The sequence below is a fragment of the Motacilla alba genome, chromosome 3 (genome assembly GCF_015832195.1).
Source record: "Motacilla alba alba isolate MOTALB_02 chromosome 3, Motacilla_alba_V1.0_pri, whole genome shotgun sequence".
Taxonomy (NCBI): Eukaryota; Metazoa; Chordata; class Aves; order Passeriformes; family Motacillidae; genus Motacilla; species Motacilla alba.
The window spans coordinates 101,392,372-101,412,465 of NC_052018.1; the positions used below are offsets into that span (position 1 = coordinate 101,392,372).

Sequence of the window (20,094 nt, forward strand, 5' to 3'; positions counted from 1 at the left end):
TGCTGCTGCCCTTCCCTCCTACAGTTCCCCAGCAGCCTTGGAGCCCAGATGCTGCTGAGCTCTCGGGATGCTCGCTGCTCTCCAGCTCCCACACATCCATCACCTCATGCTCACTGGCATTGAGGAAGTTCAGCACAGCTCCCTGCCCTGCTGCTCTCTGTAAGCTCTCTGCCTGCCCCACTTGCTCCAGGGCTCCCATGCCAATTGCCACCAATGGGGCTGGAGGCAGCAGGGGCAGATGCACACCCATGCTTAGTATCCCATCATTTCTGGCCCAGCTAAAGAGCCAAACCAGGACTTGTTCAAACTTCACTGAAAGGGTGAGTTCCTGTCAGGGATGAGGTGTCAGAGCTCTGCCAATAGCACATCAAATGAAAATTTACCCCACTGGACATTGCTTGGTCTCCGTATCCTCATTCCTTTTCCCTCTGACGTGAGCTCCTCTTTCTTTTGACCCTCCTCATCACAGCCGCTGCCAGGTTTCCCAGTCTCCTGCTCTCCGTGGAACATCGTACTTAACATGGCAGCAGGAGAGCTCCTCTGGATGGGAAGCAGCGGCTTGGAGGGAAGGAGCATGGAGGGACTTGCCAGGGAAAACCTCTTGGCAAGAGGGTAGCCAGTCAGGCCTGCAAAGTGAAGACACAAAGTGTATCAGAGCCCGCAATGCAAACCTAAAGCATCTCAAGCTCCATATTGCATGGGACAGACTTCCTGGAAACTTCTAAACAGCTGCACAGGGAAGCATGCTCCTCCTGGCAATAACTTGAGGCAGGCCTGGGGAACACCCTGAGCCACTTCCCCAGAGCTCCCATAGGAACAGCCTGGCCTCTGGGCTGCCATGGGACTGCAGGCAGCCCAGAGCCCTGTGCTCTCCAGGAATGCCTCAGCTGCACATGCACCCTCCTGCTCCTCTCCCTGCCCCACAGCTGAGCAGCCCTACAGCTGCACGGGGCACTGGCAGCAGCACAGCTCCTTGCAGGGGACACATGCAGGGCACAACTCTTCCCTGCCAATGTGCACAGCCTCTCTGGGCTGCCACAAGACCCTTCCTCCCAAAAGAGAGTGGCCTCAGCTTGCTGCTTACCTCTGTGTGAGGCTGGTCCATGCTTGGTCTCCACCTTTTCCACAGTCTGGAATTGCTTACGGCCTCCCATGTCATGACTAGGAAGGGCGATAATCAGAGCAGGGCCAGATGCACACCCTTCCTTTGTATATTGTCGTTTTTGGCACAGCTAAAATGTCACGTCCAGAGGTGTCCAACTCAGAACTTGGTCCGCTTTCTGGAGAACACGATGCTTTCACCAGCCCAAAAGGCTGGAGAGGTTGTCCTGCACGTGTGGAGGCTTGCTGGCAGCACAAGTAATTATCTGGGCGCCCATCGCCTCGCAGAGGGCGCAGGCAAGTTTGGTGACCACAGCGCAGACGTTGGCGCTTCGGACAGGCAGCGCCTTGTTCTCCAGGCAGGACCAGAGCACGGGCAGGGCGTAGCGCTGGACCACTTCAGGGCTCCTGGCATAAACCCATTCCACAAGCACTGCCGGCAGAGAGAGACACAGCTTCTTAACCACCAGCCTCAATGCAAACAAGGATCTGCCTCTGGTTTTGTTTCTTGCAAGCCTCTCTGGCCAAGATCAGGGAAATAGCACACAGAGCCCCATGACCCAGCAATGGGCAAAGCAGCTGATCATCCTTGAAACACAACCACCAACCCCTCAGGACTCATTTCTCCAACCAGAGCCTTGTACCTGTGGCAGACTTTGTACCTTTACTAAATTTTTTCACAATTTGTTTCCGCATGAACAATGAATGAAACATCAAATTGCCTTCTATTTCCATTAACAAGTTGTCTAAACCCACATGGAAGTTTTGAAAATGCACCCTAGTGTGGCAATTGAGAGATTTCTAATAAAATGAATCATTCTAGTTTTTAAGTCAAGGGCCAAAGGTCTCATCTGGCTCTTCCCTTTGCTCAGTGGCACACAGCAAAGGGCACTATTAGAACACCCTTCAAAGCTCCAGCCCACCAGAGATGGCTGCTGCTTGACAGCTGGCAGAGAAACATCAGTGGCTAGCTGCTGTCTTTGGCTGAATGCTTTTGTGGCTTCCAACCAAGAGCTGTTTCAAACCTCAAGGTGTCTTAGAGAATTACCCAGACACCATTGCCCTGGCATTTGAGCATCTCCACATTTGAATGGCATTTCCCCTCCCAGTGTGAATGGCATTTTTTCTTACAATGTGCACTGAAATAGGGGCATAGAGAGAGAAGGCTACACGGGGGACTGAAATTTAGCCAGAACACGAGTGTTTTCTCACACTGTCTCTGGAATCTGCTCTCTGCTCATTTTCGGAACTGAACTATAGCAAACACAGGCTCCTGAAAGGACCCCAAACCAATTCTGCTAAGCAGGAAAGGGGTATAGGTACCCATTTTAAAATGGGACTTCATTTGAGTTTAAATGCAATTCAAGACTTTGGTCACTATGGAACTTGAGAAGAGCCCCAGGGAGAGCTCAGCCCCGAGGCCGAGCGCTGCCCCCATCTCAGATGCTGCACAGCTCTGCAGCAGCCCGGGAAAGCCTGCCAAATACACCTGCCTTGGCTATTGGGCAGGAGGGACAAGCTCAGCACCTCCTGATGTGGAGGAGCTCCTCTACTGTCTGTTCTCAGGCATTCCCTGGAAATACTCCCTCAGAGACCTCTTGGCTTAGAAGGGGAGGCCATACCTGTGATCCGCTCCGTGACATCCAGCAGAGCTTGGCCACTCAGTTGGCTCCATTGGTGGCTGAGCTCTTTCATCAGTGATACTTCATCTACAAGGGAAACACACGTTTCTGCTCACTCTTCTGAGGCCATAGGAGAAAGGACAGTGGGAAGAGAAACGGCAGGGGCAACCCCATTTTATACAATTCAGTCAATTTCTGCTCCTTTTTGAATCCTTTCCTTCCTTCCTTCCTTCCTTCCTTCCTTCCTTCCTTCCTTCCTTCCTTCCTTCCTTCCTTCCTTCCTTCCTTCCTTCCAGCCTACTTGGCAGGGTTTAAAATTCCAATAGAAAAGCTCTCCTTTCACATTTGGAAATCCAAAGTTGTCTGCTGTACCAGGAGCTATGTCAAAACATTTCCCACCAGGGACCTCAAGAGTTCAGTCACATGGAAGCAGCTAGAAGGTTTTGCATTCCAGAGCAAAAAGGAAGAAGCCCATCTTGGGACACAGAAAGGCGCTGAGTCAGGCCATTCATGACTTCACAGAGCAGCTGAGGTGGAGCAAGTGGAAAGTGCCCCGGAAGACCTGCCTCTTCAACACTCCATTTTTCAGGCGTATTCCCCCAGTGGGGCATTTTCGGAGCTGACATCAATCTGTGTGGCCAAGGAATTTACAGCAGCCCTTGCCTAGGCAGCTATTTGCTATTGCCATCTTGCCCCATGCAAAACAACATGTGGAACAAGGCATCATTGACAGCTGGATTTAGACCCGTTTGTTAGAACAAAATTAACTTGGTGAATCCTAAGTTCCTCTTTGGAAAAAGAAGACAAAGGAGACAGGTGGAAAAGAGGCAGTTAATGCCTAAAATGTAGAGCCTTCCAGGTGGCTGCTCTGCAGAAGCTCTAATGGGCCGCTGTCCCTTCATGCCAAAAGCACAGCTGTTCGTTTTTGGGAAGTCACACGGGGCCCAAGCAAACTCCAAAGCCCCTTTGCCCCTGAATTGTAGCAAAGCTGAGTCCAGGGCTTTGTCTTCAGACAAGCGGCACAGAACCAAGAGTGCCTGGGACTGTTGGGAAATGCTGCTGCACATTCCAGCCTGTTGGGGACTGGTGCATAAGGACTGCACCTGCGCAGCTTCTGGTGGGGGTCAGCTGCAGCGTTCCACAGACAACAGCAGCTACCAAGGCACTCAGCCTTCTCTTGTGTTGGAGAGACAGAGACACAGTTGAGGAGAGTCCATGCCAGGGCTCAGCCTTACCTAGATGAACCACAGATTGGTCCAGTGCCTTCACAGCTGCGGCATGAACCCCGGGATCCTTGGAGTTTAGGTTCTTTGTTATCCCTTCAACCAAACGGATCATCACCGGGTTCAGGGCATCTGCCAGGAGTCCTATGATTTCTGCCAGCACGTCCAGAGCCTTCTGTTTCACTTTCTTATGAGTGTCAAATATTCTCAGGACAAAATGATCAAAAATCTGGGAAGAGAACAAAGAACATGAAAGCTGGATTAAAATATGGCCTTGTTTGAAGAGGGGATGTAGAAATGAGCACTTAGCAATGTAAAAGATGAAAGAGATCCTTTCTGTCAGGTCAGCCCTAGCTTGCACAATTTCACCGTTCTCCTGTGGGCCACTCACTGGAATGGCTGCGCAACCTGATGCTGCTTGAAAGATTGTCATCTCTTTTTAAGAGTTTTGGCTGGGGACAGAATAGTTCCTAGGGTGTTTCTTTCCATCTATAAAATCATGAAATCAATTCCATTTTTTAATTCAAAAGTCTACCTTTGCTTGCAAAGTATGGAAGCCGATATTTACAATGCCCGTTTTTCTAGACAGATGCCTCAAGCACTGAGGGCAATTCTGATTGTGCCAAAACTGCGGCTGGAGGAGATCTAAATTTTATTTTGTCTGTCTCAGAACCTGTGTCTGTAGAAGGGCAGGGCTCTGATCAACTCTTCCAGAATCCAAACCATTTCTCTAACTAACAGGTAGACTTCTGAAATATAATGTGCTCTACAGCTCTCATTAGAGCACGTTCAGTCCCTTGACAGCCCCAGTATCAGGCACCATATTCTGGAAAAAAGGGGAAAACCAGCTACTGGGAGGAGAAAGCGTGGGTCTCTCCTTAGCTGTTTTCTTCCTTTTCCAAAGAGAAAAAAGGCCTCCCAACAAGGGTGAGCACCATCTTTACCAAGAGGAATAGGGCTGAGGATGGAAATGCACAGCCAGAGTTGTGCCTGTGCAAGACAAGATGGAGTTTACAGCAGTATCCTTTTAAAAACATTGCGCTTAAACCAACCCAGCCTGATACTTCTCTTCCCCATGCAAACTTTTTTTTTTTTTGTCTAGAGAATAATGGCCATGCTTTCAATGGCTGGATTCCCTTCACATAATTCAACTGGGACTAGGAGACAGCAGCAGTTACACCAGCAGAAAATTCTGCCATCATCTGATCAACAGCAGCAATAGGCACCTGCCAGACAAATACAGCTGGACTGAAATAACTTGTCCTGAAGCCTGGAGCTGAATTACATTTGTCTGGGTAAGAGGGACCAGCCTGTCCCAAACAGACAGGATGTAATGCCAAGTCACACTGAATTCACTTTACTTCTGCAGGCTTGGGAGAGGAGCTAAAGGAAAGGAACAATGAAGATACCCTACGTACTTGGACAATGTTGGTGGAGATCAGCCGGGGGCTGCTTTTACACAGGTCTAGGAGGAGTGCCACTCCTTCCATCCGTGTCTGAAACCCCTTGGCTTCCAGGAGATGGTAAAGCTTCTGGAGCTCCTCCCTTCCTTTCACAGCTGCAGGTGATGTGACCTGGGCTTTTGGGCGGCGTAGGAGGCGTCCAGCAGTGGCAGACTTCACCCTGGAAAACAAAACCAAATTAGGACCTGCTGCTGATAATACCTTCAGTTAATTGTCAGCCAGACATCTTGAGGAGCTTTCCTAATGAGGTGATTTCAAGCTAGAAAATGATGAGGCTCTGAAAACAACGTGGACTTCATGACAATCATTACGGGAGACAATCTGCAAGTAACATTCTCCCCACTGCTCCCTCAGGAAAACCAAGGGAAGATGCATCTGATCTAGCTTCAGATGGCTTCCAAGGCACACATTGCTTTGTAGGGAAAGAGAGACACTACTTCCAAGTTTAAATGCCTCCTCATATGGGAAATGTGTGTCTTATCATTATAAGGAAACTCATCACTCTGAAGAAGGGTCTCTACAACCAGGCATGACAATCTGGAAAAGTAGCTCAGATGCATCTGAGCAGATGAACAGGGGCATCTCTGAAGGATCCAGAAAATCAGTAACAGGGATTGAAATGGAAGCCAGACATGCCAGAACTACACTCACATTTCATTTGCTTCCCTAGAGACCAGATGCACAGCTTAACAAATCCACTGGCACTAATCCTCTTGGATCAACCTGTCTCTTCCATGAGCATGGGAAGATGCTAGCCATGCTACTGAGGCATGTGGTCACTTTCCTGCCACCGCTGAGCATGACAGAGCTAAATAAATTCCCTCTGTTATCAGAGGAGCAAGTAGCTCTGCCACTGGCATGAAGAGACAGCAAGGACCATATTCCTGTCTTAAATGCTGATTGCAGCACAGGGGCAAATAAACCAAACATGCTGCCCATCAAGCAAACTATATGAAGGACAGGAATACCAAGACAAAAAGTCCACATTGAGACCCTTGTTGACCAAAACGCCTCAGGAACTGCCTTGCTCCTTACTACTCAAACTTGGTACTGTTTGAGGCTAAGAAAACCATGAATCAGCCAGGCCAAACCACATGGATAGGAACTGCTTCTTTGGGGAATGGCATCTTGCTTCTAGACTGGGACTTCGCATTGAAACACCCATCTGACTTCACTTGGATGAAAAAAACAAAACCCTGGTTGAATATACTTGTCTCAAGTCAGGCAGCAGAGACTTTGCCCTCTCCTAGCCTCCACAGCACTGCCCTTGCCACTGCACTGGATCGTCTGAGCTGCAACCAATGGGTGTCTTTTTGTCACCCAATTTTTGTGGAAAGCCCTGCAGAGAAGTTGTGTTCAACACTATGCAGAAGTAGACATTTTTTATCCCAGAGCATTTGTAGGGAAAGGAAACAATCTGTGGCCCTGGTCATCTCCACCAGAAAGATTTGCCTGAGGAAGAGGCATGTAAAGCTTGTCTGTGCTTGGTCACATCTGACAAAAGTGCTCAGTACCGTTTGCTTGAAGGCAATGTGGCCTGGGGCTCCTTCGGGCCATCGTTCCTCTCCTCCACCGCCTCCTTGACAGGTGGGCGTTCACCCTTCTGGCTTTCCATCCCCTACAAAGACATAAAGAAACCCCATTAATCTTTAGAATATAAAATAGAAAATTCCATCTTTGAAACACAAGTCAGAACCAGGATCATTGCTACCAAGGCTTAGGGAAACATTTCCTAACTTACAGAAAGAAACAGACCACAGATTCAGTGATGCCAGCTCTTTGTTTTCAATAGTCCAAGGCAGGTTATGGCTGCTACCATACTGAGCAGCAGTCTAAAATCCCAAATTCATTCATCTTGAGCATAAATAGGAATAATGCAAAATGATAGGCAAGGAGTGGTCTTAAAGGAAGCACCAGAAAAAATTGGACTCTCTGGGGGTTGGCCCATTGTGTTGGAAGTTGACTTGGTTCAGCGCTTACTCTCCCTGCTCCTGCACAAAGACACACTCCCTTCTGTAATGTAAATAAAAAGAACAATATCCCCCCCAAACAAATGATTTTCCACTGGATGCTGCTGAATTCACCAAGCTTCTTCCAGCTCCACAGGGCTTGACAGCAGGGCAGTATTGCCAAAAGACAGACAGTAATTGTAGTAACTAGGATTGACCTGGACATGTTTTGTATATTGGGACATTCCCTTGGCATTACTACTTCCAGTCTCTTTTGCAAAGACTCTGTTATCTTCAGGAGCACTATTGTCACTTAATTGCTTTACTGGGGGCAGAGTAGGGAGAGTGTTGGGGAGGCCTGACACGTGAGTGTAAACCCATTTGCTCCTCTTTCCCTTTCCTCTTTGTGACCCATATTCAAGGTATTCAAAACCCCACTTTTCCCCTAATAATATCAGTTCCTCTGTGGTCTGCAGATGAGCAGGCTGAGGATTAACAGCTCATTCCCAGGAGCCAAATGATTCAGCAGAGGAGGAATGAGATAAAGAGCCATTGGGCATGTTTGATCTCCTATTAGCAGTGCCAATACTTGCACAAAGGAGCTATTTCTCCTGCCAAGCACTTACTTTCTTCTTAATTCTTCTCAGGATATCTTCCAGGTCATGTGTGGAAAGAGCTTGTTCCAGAAGCTTTTTAAATTTTTGATGGGTTAGTAACATCTTCACCATCTCCTGTCCATAATGCCTAAGGAAGGGAGGAAGGAAACAAAAGAAAAGTGAACAAAGGAAGAGTGTTAACAGGAGAGGCAGATGCCTTAAACTCATCAGGAGCAATCCTTGCAGGAGAAGGCATTGCCTACTCAGCAAAGAAGGAGATTTACCTCACTTGACACTGCACAGTGCTGTCAGCTGAACACAAGAGGCAAGAGGAAAATGTGGGGCAAGACAAAAATACCATTTCACTACTGAAGTTTGGGGTGTGCTTCTGTGGGATCAAAGGATCCCAGAGAACAAGCAGAACGCATCTGCTTTGTTGTCAGAGCCTACTAGCTGTGTCCTACTGCCACTGCACAGTAATTCACCTTTCTTTAACTGGCAGGAAAGCCAGGAATAAACACCTCATGCTTGCTTTTGATTATTCTATACTACATGTATGCACAGGGGCAGCTGGTTGTTCTGGTGTTCTTGGCAGCTATTAATGGGAATTTCATCATCAAAGGAAGGGGATTTTGGTGGTTTGGGGGGATTTTGCCACGAGGAAACCACGGCTTTCTTCAAGAAGAAAGTTAGAGGTCACTGAGCCACAGAAAACAGCATTCTAGAAATCTGCAGAAGAGGTTTAGAAAGACTGAAGGTGTTGCCTAAAGGCCTCGGAGATATTTCTAGGCAAATCTTCAGTTAATGTGAAATAGATGCTTGGGATCCTGCAGTGGTGGACATTAGCCAGCACTTTGGCTTTCTCCTGTGCACCCAAGGCCAATCCAAACTGTTGGACTGGCTAATCGGAGCTCTTTGGATCTCAGGAAAGAATCCTTCGAGTCACAGGAAATTGGCAATGCTCCTTCTTGCTGGCCAGCCTCAGGTTACCCAGTGCAGTCATTTCCCCAGGCAACCCAGAGCAGCGGTCACAGCACCAAGCCTGACGGAGCTCAAGAAGCGTTTGCACAATGCTCTCAGGCACGTGGAGTGACTCTTGGGCTCTCCTGCACATGGCCAGGAGCTGGACTTGATGACCCGCATGGGTCCCTTCCAGCTCAGCATATTCCATGATTTGATAACCCTTATCCACACAGTGAGGTCACTTCTTATTTCCTTGAGTTTCCACTCTTGTGTGGTTTTACCTTTCAAGCCAAACACAAAAGGGTTCTCCTGGTTTTGGAGGTGAAATGAAGCTCATTACCTTGTGTCCTTGTGACAGTCCTGAGCAAGCGTCCCTGCCACCTCTGCCAGCCTCTCAGCCTTGGGTGTGCCTGCAAGCTTCGTGACTCCCATTTTCTCCATCAAGGACAGGAGCAGTTCGGCCGCACACTTCCGCACCTGCACGTAGCGGCTCCTGGGAAGAAGAGAGCAAACCCTGGGGCACAGGGAGAAGGAGCAGCAGCAGCACAGGCCTTGGCCAGAGAAGAAGCATTTGGACAACAATCTCAGACACACGGCGTGACCCTTGGGTCGTTCTGTGCAAGGCCAGGAGCTGGACTCCATGGTCCTCACGGGCCCCTTCCAACTCCCCATATTCTACAGTTCTGTGATTCTGTCACCTAATGGGCTGCAGGAGGGCAGCAATAGGTGACAAGGGGAAAGAAATGAGGTTGATGGGAGAATCAAGTCACTGAATCCACAGAAGAGGCAGGATACAGGACCCTTCCCTCCCAGCATTCCCATTCTCTCTCTCATCCCTTCCCCTGCCCACACACTGGAAGCTGAAGAATATCACTAAAAGAAGAAGAACCTACTTGACTCCCCTGTCCATGAGAACAGTCATTGCTCGTGCAGGAGTCACGTTCTCGACCATCATCCCCAGGCTCTGACAGGCTGCCTTCTGAATAAACTCTGGGGAGTTCCAGACCATGTGGAGAAGGACCGCAGCAACCTCATCCGCCTCGGAGTCCATGTCCTTCCTCAAGATGGCAAAGAGATCTCCCAGAGTGACAATTGCAGAGCACGACACCTTGGACCGCAGGTTGGTCACCTGGGGAAGTCATGAGGGGAAACATAAGAATCACCTTGCAAGGAAAACCAGTTTCCTTAGACAAAACTCCCAGGAAATCACAACAGGTCCCACTGTGTAGAGAGGAACAGAAAAGCACTGGAAGAGCAGAAGAGCCCAAGCACAGAAAGGCATTTACTCTGGCACCAATTTCTGGCCCCACACCTGCTTACTGCAGGCGGAAAAAAAATGTTTCACTCAAGTGTTCTACCTAAACTCTCTAGAATGTCAACTGCTTTGATTTTAGGCCCTTTGATTTGAAAAACAAAGAAGCAAATTAAAGCAAGGGATGCTTTCAAACCATAAAGCACAAGTCAGAAAAATAAATCACTCAGGTACTCCTGTTCCAAAAAGCAACACCTGTAGTTGAAGCACTCAGACAGGAAACAGAAAACACAGGCTCAGGTCTACAGACTCATTTGCAGTGTTCAATTACAGCTTGGGCAGAGACTGGGACCCTGGCATACAAGGTCATTAGTGTCTCCGTTTCTGTCCTGCATTATAATGGCACCACAGTCAAAGACAAGTGTCAGATACGCCACCTGCCAGTAAATACAGCTGCACGTACACACAGATCCTGCAGATAGCTGAGAGACATTAGAAATAGAAGGTCTAAAACCAGAAATGAAGGCAGTCCCTGAGCACACATGGAGATGAACAAGCACATATCCACTCTACAAGCCGGGCATGAAGTATGGGGCACAATTCAGAGCAATGTTCTCACCTCGCTGGTAACTGCCAAGCAAATCTCACGAAGCCGACAAAGCAGGACTTCGGAATGGGACTCAGCCAGGTGTGTGATGTTTAAGAGTCCCTTCTTCTTCTGTTCCCTGAAAGGCAAGTGCCACAAAGATTGATTTTTCTCTCTACCCAAGAATTAGGCAGCACCCTCTGAAATGACCAGGCTGGCAGCTCAGTCAAACCATGGGAGGTGCTTTTCAAGGAGTACGTGATAAAATCGTGGAACACATTGCCACAGGGTGCTGTGTCTCTCAAAAGCATACACAAACCCACAAGGCAAATAGGGGGCTTTCAGAGTCTTCATTTGGGGCCTTTCTGAAAATCTCTGGTATTAAGTCCCTCAGTCACGGCTTCCTAGAAGCTGTGAGGCCCGGCCATGCTGCTGTTTCTTGTCACCTCCCTGGACCTGTCCCTGAGACACATCCCATTGGGCTGTTACTGGGACATTTTCCTCCTTTGTCAGCCCCAGCAGGCAGTTCAGCACTGAGACTCTGCACTGCCACTCTGGAGCTGAGTGATTCCATTCTACAATCTACACCTGTGTGTCACCCACTCCACTCCACCTCACACATTCCCCAAAAAGGCAGCAGGATGTGTCCCAGAAGATTAAGATTCCACACCTGGGCAAAAACTGTTGAAACTCTGGCTTTCCCCAGAACACTCCTACCTAAAACAACCCTCACAACAGCAACACGTTACTTAAAAGTTGCAAACAACTCCCTCTCTCAGCACTTGCTTTGTGCCGGCCCTCAGCCTCAGGAAGGTATGTGAGGCATCAGGGCTGCAGCACAGGGCTGGTGGCCGATCCCACGGGCACCCCCGAGTGTCATCAGGACCCCCCACACCTGCAGAAGCTCTCTGCACCTCACAGGGCACCAAGAGAAATGGGGAAGAGAAAGCAGAAGACAAAGGGCAAAGCAAAGGAAATGCATCATGGCCAATTTTTCATGCTTATCCCTGTGAGAATGAAGCAGCCACCAGGGAGTGGATGCTAACCCAGACATCAAAAAGACAACCAATATCACCTAACATTTGCAGGGTTATCACTTCTGGGCCTACTTCTGTCTGTGTAGAATTTTGGGACACATTGTGAGTGTTGACAAAACATCTCAGGCCCATATGAAGCAATGAGAAGGAAAAGTTGAATTCCCAAAATGCAAGATTCCTAGAGGATTTGATTTCTTTTCCCTTCTCTTCTGCCATGAGCCCATCAGGAGTAATGGCATGCTGAGGGACTTGAAAATGCACAACTCAGTCCATTTGTCAAAAAGAGGAGCTCCCTGGAGCTGCTTCTGGGACTCGCATGCAGGAGTCCCTGCCATTGCTGTCAGCAGGAAGGAATCTTACTCAGTCCCACTGGGCCAGTGGCCCAAGGCACCCAAATCTCAACACTCAAAACTGCTGCCATCCCGCTTCTGCCTTCAGCCAGCAAATCATCTCGGCCCACAGCTTTCTCTCCTCCCTCAACATTTCCTTTGCAGCTCCATGGAGCAGCAGGCAAAGCAAGGAAACAGCAGGGACCTGCTGCAGCTGCAGCACTGCTGCACAGCAAGGCCAAGCAAAGGCTGCTCTCCAATCTTTATGCTTTCACGGCTCTGCAGTGGTTTCCCCAGAGCCCTTTGGCCCTCTGGGCTCTCGGGGCTCAGAGGCACTAGCAAGACACGCTTCTAACAGACCTGAACGCTGAGAGGGACACGGAGGGAACGGGGCCTTTCTTACCAGTCATCGCTGCTGAGCATGCTGAGTGCCTCCTGCAAGGACTGCTGTGGGTTTGAAAAGGCTCTGTCCTTCTGCCTGTGCCCACGCAGCGGCTCCTCTCGGCGCCTGGCACCAGTGGCCGACTGCGAGGTCACTGTAAGGAGAGGGTCGGCCATGGGCGCTGCAGCCGCGGGCAAGGCACCCCGCCATGGAGCGGCCTGCAGCCCCATCTCCCAGCCAGGGCTCCATGTGGCACACACTGCCACTGGCTCAGAGACTTCCCTGCTGTCTGGCTCCTGGGGCTCCTTGCTTGCTCCCAGCCTCCCCCAGCTGGGCACAGCTCCAGGCTAAACCTGACAATTGCCCTCACAGCGCCAGTTCCCAAGTGCCACAGCTGCCACAGCCAGCGGCAGCTTCCTGAGGCCGCAGAGCTCCCCCTCCCTGCCCGACAGTGCCGACAGCAGGACTGGCTACCCCAGGAGGGAACCTCTCAGGTGCCTCTCTTGTCTCAGCACCCGGATTTCTCCCAGCCCTGAGGACAGGGGCACTCTGCAGCCCCTGAGGAAAGACCTGCAGCTGCCTCGCAACAGCACCAAGCCAAGCCTGAACAACCCACCCTGCTGGGCCCAGCTCAATCCCCATGGAGCAAGGACCAGGGAACAGCCACACCTGACCCTTCACTCATGACCTCTGTTTCCATTGACTTCAAATGCTCTAGACTATCTAGCTGGAGTAACTCCAAAGTAGATTTGCTGCTCACTTTCAGGACAGACCATGGACCCAAGATGCCAGCTGTGCTGCCTGAGGCAGGAGGCAGTTTGTGCCCCTTGTGCAAAGACAAACCCCTGCAGGAAAAAGCTGCCACAGGGCAGGCTTACCTGAAGAGTTGCGTGGGAAGCTGTCATCCCCAGGGAGGGTGGGCGTACTGGGCAGCAGTGGCACGTTGTCCTGCTTTCTCACGACCGTTTTCTTCATGGCACTACCAGGGTGTTTTCTCTGCACACTAGGAGCTGTGCCAGTGACAGGTGGGAGGCTAAAGGCTGCAGGGACCAAAGAGAAGCTTGTCAGTGGAGGGTGCTGGACAGGGTGACGATGGAAAGGGCCAGAAAAGTTGCTGGAGCTGAGTAACATCTCTTTGTTATCCCAAAGATCTTCAAGTATAACAATGGCAAACTAACATGGGATAGTGATCACAGAATCACAGAATCCTAGAAAAGCTGGGGTTGGAAGGCACCTCTAACCACCATCTAGTCCAACCCCTGTGAGCAGGAACATCTTCATCTAGATCAGGTTCCTCAGAACCCCATGTAAGCTGGCCTTGAACACCTTCAAGGATAGCCCAACAGCAGCTTCTCTGGGCAAATCTGGACAGCTTTTCATCCCTTTCCTTTAAAAACAAATTCTCCCTAATATCTAATCTAAATCTACCCTCTTCTAGCTTAAAAGCAAACTGCAGTGATGTTTTTCCTAAGAAACAAGAAAAACCCAGTACTGCTTTGCTTTTGTTCTCCTGTTCCACAGGCTGGCAGGGAAAGTTACCAGAAGAAAGTGCAGATCACCTTGCGTGATGCCCTCAGGCTGAGCGCTGCCCCCTGAGGGCCCTGCTGCCGCCCTCGGGCAGTGCTCACAGCCCTGCAGCCAGAGCCCCTCAGCCGGGATGCAGTCGGGAACGCTGCTTGCTCCTGGGGCTACAACACAAGCACTGGCTGGGGCTTCAGCACAGCTCTACAGCGCCAGCTCCTCAGCAGGGAGCAGCAGGAGAAGGATCTCTGGAGTCTTCATCAAAAGGACGTGAATTTTGTTTCTTCCAGGTTGCACCCCGGTTGAAAAGCATTCTTTTGGCCTCACCTTCCCTGGAGGCTGCTCTCCAGGAGAGAGTCTGAAGCCCCAGTGTACTTTGCAAGACAGAGTTTTCTACTCTGAAAGACTTTCGAGGTAAAGTTGGGAAGCTAATATTCTCTTACTGACTCAGTGAGGCCATTGGCAAGACACTTCATGCCTCTGTATTTTTCTTTAGGAAACAGAATTAAATCCTAGCGCAAGCTTCCACTCAGGTGCAAGCGGAACAGCCCCCCAGTCTGATTGCAACATTGTGCAAAGGGCAAGCAAGTGGTCAAGAAGGACCACCACAAGTGTAGCCACCACTTACTTGCTTCAGCTGCATCCCCAGGCTCAACTGTCTCTGGGGGAAGCTTCAAGGATGTTTCCTTTTGTCTCCTCTTCAGCTCTTTTACCAAAAGCTCCATTTCCTTCCACGCTGAGCTCTTTGGAGCCAACTTGCACAATGTACCACGCACCTAGGTGCAATGGAAATACAGCACAGACTGTAAGCACAGACACACAAACCACACACAACATCTCACCAGCAGCACAGAGTCCACAGAGTGCCACAGGCTTCCATGCAGCTCCATAGACATTCCAATAGTTTCAGAGGAATGTCTCCCATCCTCACCTTGGCAATTACACACAGTGGGGTGGGACACTGACTGCCACAACCTTCCACTACTGCAACCGCAGCCTATGTCAGGAAGCCCTGCTTGAAGCATGAAACTCATAGGAGTGCTCCAAGACAGATGAAGAGCTCACATGACAGTGAGCAGGCAGTTCAGTTCCTACAGGCCATGGCAGGAGAATGAAAACCATGTGCAACAGCCAGCAAGGAGGGCTAATGAGCTGTTGCTCATTGCTGGCACTGATGGCCAGGAATTGCAGCTGTTTCTCACTTCCTGCCTTCTGAAGGACTCAGCTCTGAAGGACTTGGTCTCTGAGACCAGCAGAGCAAAAGGAGGAGTCCCGTGAAAACAACTTGCAAAAGCATTGATATTCATGAGCAGAAAACTTGAGAATGAGAGGCCTGTGAGATACAGCCACAAGGGTAACCAGGAACAATCAAAGTCTCCCATTTTATTTGGCAGCCTTGCTTACACTCAACATTAGAATCTTTGCTTCTCTGCTGCCAAGGATGCACTTTGCCCACCTTCACTGATGTGAAGCTTGCTCTGCCATTGAGAACTTGTCTAAAACAGCCTTTGCACTTCTAGAATGCTTCTGGCATCACCTTAGCAACATCTCCAAGCCAGTGACCTTGGCACCACTGGAAATGGCCAAGCAATTGCCCTGTAGCTTTCAAATATATTCCCAAGAGAACCCCAATTCCCCAAGGAATGGAAGATGATGATTTTCAGGGACATTTTGGGCCCAGCACTAAACAGCCACTGGCAAGGTAGTCTGCTCATCCCTGTCCTTAGCCCTTACCTTTGCAGAGCTGGCCCTCAGCTCTTTGTCCCTCGTAAGACCAGCACTGCTGGGATGGTCTGTCTCCTTGGCCTGGCTCAGTGGGAGGCCTGGGAATGGAAGCAAAGGTTCCTATAAATCTCTGGCAGACTTCAAGCCCCCAAAAATGCCATGCTGCGCAACAGGCAAGACAGGTTCCAGATTGCAGAGCTCTCCTAAGACACAGAGATTGGGATTGAGAGCAGCAAGGTACAATGCCTAGACCCTCTCCCAGGGGATGGGCTACTGGCAGCAGACATGACATTACTCTGTTGGCCAGCAGACTGAAACCTGCTGCATGACAAAGGCCTCAGCCCCTGCATGCTGGAGACAGTCTCTGTGTCTGATAGAGAAGGACAGAGATGGAGATTGATCTTGACAGTGATTCTTCTCTGCCCTTATTCATGCTGATTTTAGTAAACGTCTTCTTTCCGGTTCCTAAAAGAAGTCCCGGGTTCTAATACCTGGATGCATTTAGAGCAGCCTTTTCTTCTCGGTTGGAATATTTTAGAGGACATTCAAAGAAAAGCCTCGGGTTGCCGGAGTGATACCCAAATGTGAATTGTCTTCTTGACACTAGAGAATTCATTTTCCCCAAGGATTTTCCTTCTAAACTGCATGAGACTGGGCCACTTTCGGGCCAGCCTGACTACTGGTTGATTTTCTTAATGCAACTAGGACAATGGAGCTCATTCTGGAATAGTCTCCAACAGAGCTGTTCAAATTCTGAGAACTAATCATTCTGTACAACAGCTTCACGGAGGATTCAATCATGTAGCAGCAAAGTAGAAAAAAACAACTTCGTAAATCCGGATTCTTTGCCCCTGCAGAATGGCCAGTTAGTAATAAAGAAGAGTAAGATATGGGATTTGAGGAAGAAGAGCAATTCTGGACAGAAGGCAAGGCCTTGGAAGGTAGGAGCATCTGGGGAGATGGCAGGGAAAGTAGAGATCCCAGGGTAACCTCCTTGGCACCATGGTAGACAGCCAGGTCTGCAAAATGGACACGCAAAATGTAACAGAGGCTGCAACGCAAACCTAAAGCATCTCAAGCTCCATATTTCATGGGACACATTTCCTGGAAACTTTTAAATAGCTGCACAGGGAAACATGCTCCTGCTGGCAGACACTTGAGGCAGGCCAGGAGAAAACCCTGAGCCACTTCCCCAGAGCTCCCACAGGAACAGCCTGGCCTCTGGGCTGCCCTGGGACAGCAGGGAGCCCAGAGCCCTGTGCTCTCCAGGAATGCCTCAGCTGCACATGCACCCTCCTGCTCCTCTCCCTGCCCCACAGCTGAGCAGCCCTACAGCTGCACGGGGCACTGGCAGCAGCACAGCTCCTTGCAGGGGACACATGCAGGGCACAACTCTTCCCTGCCAATGTGCACAGCCTCTCTGGGCAGCCACAAGACCCTTCCTCCCAACAGAGAGTGGGCCCAGCTCCCGCCTTACCTTTTTGTGAGGCTGAGCCATGCTCCTGGGGCTCCTGGGCCAAGGCCCCCTGAGCCGGCTGGGAGCTGAGACCTCCATTCCCAAGGCCAGGGTCCGGCACTTGAATCTCCAAGCCGAAGGGGTCCGTGAGTTCCCTTGGGAACAGAGGCATCCCAGGTCCTGACTTACACTGAGAGCTCTTTTCCTTCTTTCTCTGCGTTTCTGTTGTAGATTCAGAAGAAGCTGTCGACCAGGTCCAAGAGAAGAAGTGAGTTAATTGAATGCACGCCTTTAGAATCAGCCCTTCTAATGGGTGAGGAATTCAAAGTGTGTTTTAGTTACTGAAAAGATTGCTTGGTTGTTTATTTTTCATGAAACTAGCATCAGTTGAATTTCTCTGAACAATATGGAGCTGGCAAGCCAAGAGAGAAGGGCTCTACTAATTCATGTGGTGCCCGTTGCCTCCCCACTACTACAGGATCTTTTTCTTCCAAACAGTTGGGAATTACAGTGCTCTCTAGAGTCTGACTCTGGCAAGGAAGTAATTGTTTTCAAAAGTAGTTTTCAAGGCCTTCCTTTTCGTATTTCCCTCTCAATTCTAGGTCGGGTTTTGCAGTTTGGGGGATTCTTTATATTACTCTTTCCAACAAAGGAACTTCTGGGACACAAACTATGGCACCACATGTTAGACACAAAAGCAGCTTTGCTTTCCCCATTAGATGTGCCCAATATTCAGTGAGCCTGTGTTTGTAGGGCACAAAGTGCTCATCCAAATGTTCCACTTTTGCTCTACTTACTTGTTCCAGGGCTTTATTCTCTGCTTTCCTTTCAGCAGAGACACCCAAACCCAAACAAACAAGACCTATCTCAAAACAATGCTGACCTTGCTAATACTGACAGTTCCAAATGTCCTTAATGGCAATAGCTGATGGCCGGTCATTCTGAAAGACTCCCCAACAGAGCTACTTGAACTAAGAGAACTAATTCCCAACACGGCTTCACAGGGAATAAAATCATGTGGCAGCCAAGCACTATGAGAGGAATGCCTGTCTCAAAACTGGATTCTTTCACCCTGCAGAATGCACGGGTCAGTAATAAAAGTAAGACAGGAAAGGACGAATGACATAAGTCATTCACCTTACTTACTGAGTAAGACTTCTCCCTAGCTGCATTAAGCATTCCAGCAGCATATCGCAATTAAGGAGTCATTCCAAGGGAGACATATCCAAGATTTGGCAGAAATAACCTTGAGCAAATGGACCAGGCGAACTGACCTCTTTTTCTGAATCAGCAGAATTGTTTTTAAGTCTCATCTTTCCTATCATTACACTGAGAGTCCACTGAGGCCATCAACGAATTGAAATGAATTTAAAGAAATTTTCAAAAGATTGCGTTTTAACCAAGCTTCCCAATTGTCACCTCTGAGTCAAGACAAGAAAGATCATTTTCAGTCAGAAATGCCCTCTATATACCTGCATGTTCAGAGGTCTTCTCTTGGCTAGTGCTGCTGGATCTTGGCCTGGAGAAAATGGAGGACAAAAGAACATATCAGGAGGCAGAAAGAAAAAGGAGGGAATGGCCGTACCATGAAAGGAGGAAAACCTTCCTAGCATGGTCACTCTGATGGAAGGATGAAATGCAACACATAAACCCAACAGCATGCAGAGCTGATTAATTGTTCTTCAGCTTTCAGTTGCTGGAGTCACAGAGAGCTGGCCAAGCTCTGGCTGAAATAATAGCCTGAAATATTATTTCAGCTCAGGCTGAAATAATAGTCAAGTCTCAGAGAACCCATCCTGAGATGTTTTGAAGTCCTGCCACCTCTTCCCCACCACCACCTCTGCTCTTGGGCCATTGCTCTTGGGTTTGACATTGTGCTGGATCATCATTGATGGGCCACATGCTGAATACACAGAGGTTTTGCCTAAATACATGGGACAGCTGACTGTGCAAAATCACCATACAAGATGGGAAGAGTGAGGTGAACAGCACACACTGGAGCAGCAGACCCCTTGGCTTACCTCATCTCCCGGGACTCCTGGAAATCCAGCCGGGGAGAGCTGCACGGTGAGCCCGCAGCACTGCCAACAGGGAGACTTCCTGCCTTGCGTATTGGGGGGATCAAAGGCAGTCCCAGTGACGCCTTCTTCATTTCCCCACCACTGGAATACAGGAAGGAAGCCTGGAAAGAGTAGAACACAGTGGTCCGATCAATCATGCACCCTTGCCCATTTGATGCCTCAAGACATTTAGATATGCCCTCAGCTGGGACCTGGCAGGAATAAACAAGTCAAACTGATGGAGAAGATTGGTAAAGATTGGGGAATAGTAAGGGAACTGGTTAGGGAGAGACCATGGCACACATTTGAAACCTCTCCCCTACTGCTCAATCCTCTGCAAGTGTGGCTGCATTCCCTACTGGCATCCACATGTTTGACATCAAGATGTTCTGGGGCGCCACTGCCTCCACTGGCCTTCTGGATGGCATGGCAGTGGCTTGAGATCACTGTTCTCTCCCTGACCCTAAGGTGCCTCACAGCCAGGGCTCATCTCCAGCCATGTCCCCACAAAGCCATTCTAAGGGATGTCAACCCCTGCTTTGCTCAAGCCCCTCATTTCTTCTGCTGCTGCCCTTCCTCCTACAGTTCCCCCAGCAGCCTTGGAGCCCAGATGCTGCTGAGCTCTCGGGATGCTCACTGCTCTCCAGCTCCCACACATCCATCACCTCATGCTCACTGGCACTGAGGAAGTTCAGCACAGCTCCCTGCCCTGCTGCTCTCTGCAAGCTCTCTGCCTGCCCCACTTGCTCCAGGGCCCCCATGCCCCCATGAAGGGAGGAGGAGGCAGCAGGGGCAGATGCACACCCCAGCTTAGTATCCCATCATTTCT

At 49.6% G+C, this 20,094-nt stretch overlaps 2 protein-coding genes and 1 long non-coding RNA gene across 3 annotated transcripts; all 3 read right to left on the minus strand.

Annotated features, from left to right (window-relative positions):
• Positions 1-1,233: 1,233 nt before the first annotated feature.
• On the minus strand, positions 1,234-9,926 carry LOC119699142 (TOG array regulator of axonemal microtubules protein 2-like). The gene is made up of 8 exons (XM_038132190.1): positions 9,811-9,926; positions 9,258-9,410; positions 7,985-8,102; positions 6,924-7,027; positions 5,365-5,569; positions 3,959-4,175; positions 2,724-2,810; positions 1,234-1,534 (listed from the first exon to the last, which is right to left on the minus strand). The coding sequence occupies exons 1-8, from the start codon at positions 9,924-9,926 to the stop codon at positions 1,299-1,301; spliced, it is 1,236 nt and encodes a 411-aa protein (XP_037988118.1). The 3' UTR covers positions 1,234-1,298.
• Positions 9,927-9,947: 21 nt separating this feature from the next.
• On the minus strand, positions 9,948-12,623 carry LOC119698720. The gene is made up of 3 exons (XR_005256213.1): positions 12,525-12,623; positions 10,789-10,894; positions 9,948-10,046 (listed from the first exon to the last, which is right to left on the minus strand). It is a non-coding gene; the product is annotated as an uncharacterized LOC119698720 (long non-coding RNA).
• Positions 12,624-12,973: 350 nt separating this feature from the next.
• On the minus strand, positions 12,974-19,423 carry LOC119699143. Its single transcript, XM_038132193.1, has 7 exons — positions 19,227-19,423; positions 18,678-18,724; positions 17,227-17,448; positions 15,759-15,847; positions 14,653-14,800; positions 13,382-13,543; positions 12,974-13,035 (listed from the first exon to the last, which is right to left on the minus strand). The coding sequence occupies exons 1-7, from the start codon at positions 19,421-19,423 to the stop codon at positions 12,974-12,976; spliced, it is 927 nt and encodes a 308-aa protein (XP_037988121.1).
• Positions 19,424-20,094: the final 671 nt, after the last annotated feature.

Bases quoted from the DNA above. Each gene is read 5' to 3' on its own strand.
- LOC119699143 (XM_038132193.1), bottom strand. From the start codon at position 19,423: ATGATTGATCGGACCACTGTGTTCTACTCTTTCCAGGCTTCCTTCCTG. The intron at 17,449-18,677 runs GTATATAGAGGG...CCTGGTCGACAG, and splicing joins GAAGACCTCTGAACATGCAG to CTTCTTCTGAATCTACAACA. The intron at 14,801-15,758 runs GTAAGGGCTAAG...CATTGCACCTAG, and splicing joins TGAGGGCCAGCTCTGCAAAG to GTGCGTGGTACATTGTGCAA.
- LOC119699142 (XM_038132190.1), bottom strand. From the start codon at position 9,926: ATGGTCTGGAACTCCCCAGAGTTTATTCAGAAGGCAGCCTGTCAGAGC. The intron at 4,176-5,364 runs GTACGTAGGGTA...TTCTCTTCCCAG, and splicing joins TCTCCACCAACATTGTCCAA to ATTTTTGATCATTTTGTCCT. The intron at 1,535-2,723 runs GTATGGCCTCCC...CTCTGCCGGCAG, and splicing joins TGTCACGGAGCGGATCACAG to TGCTTGTGGAATGGGTTTAT.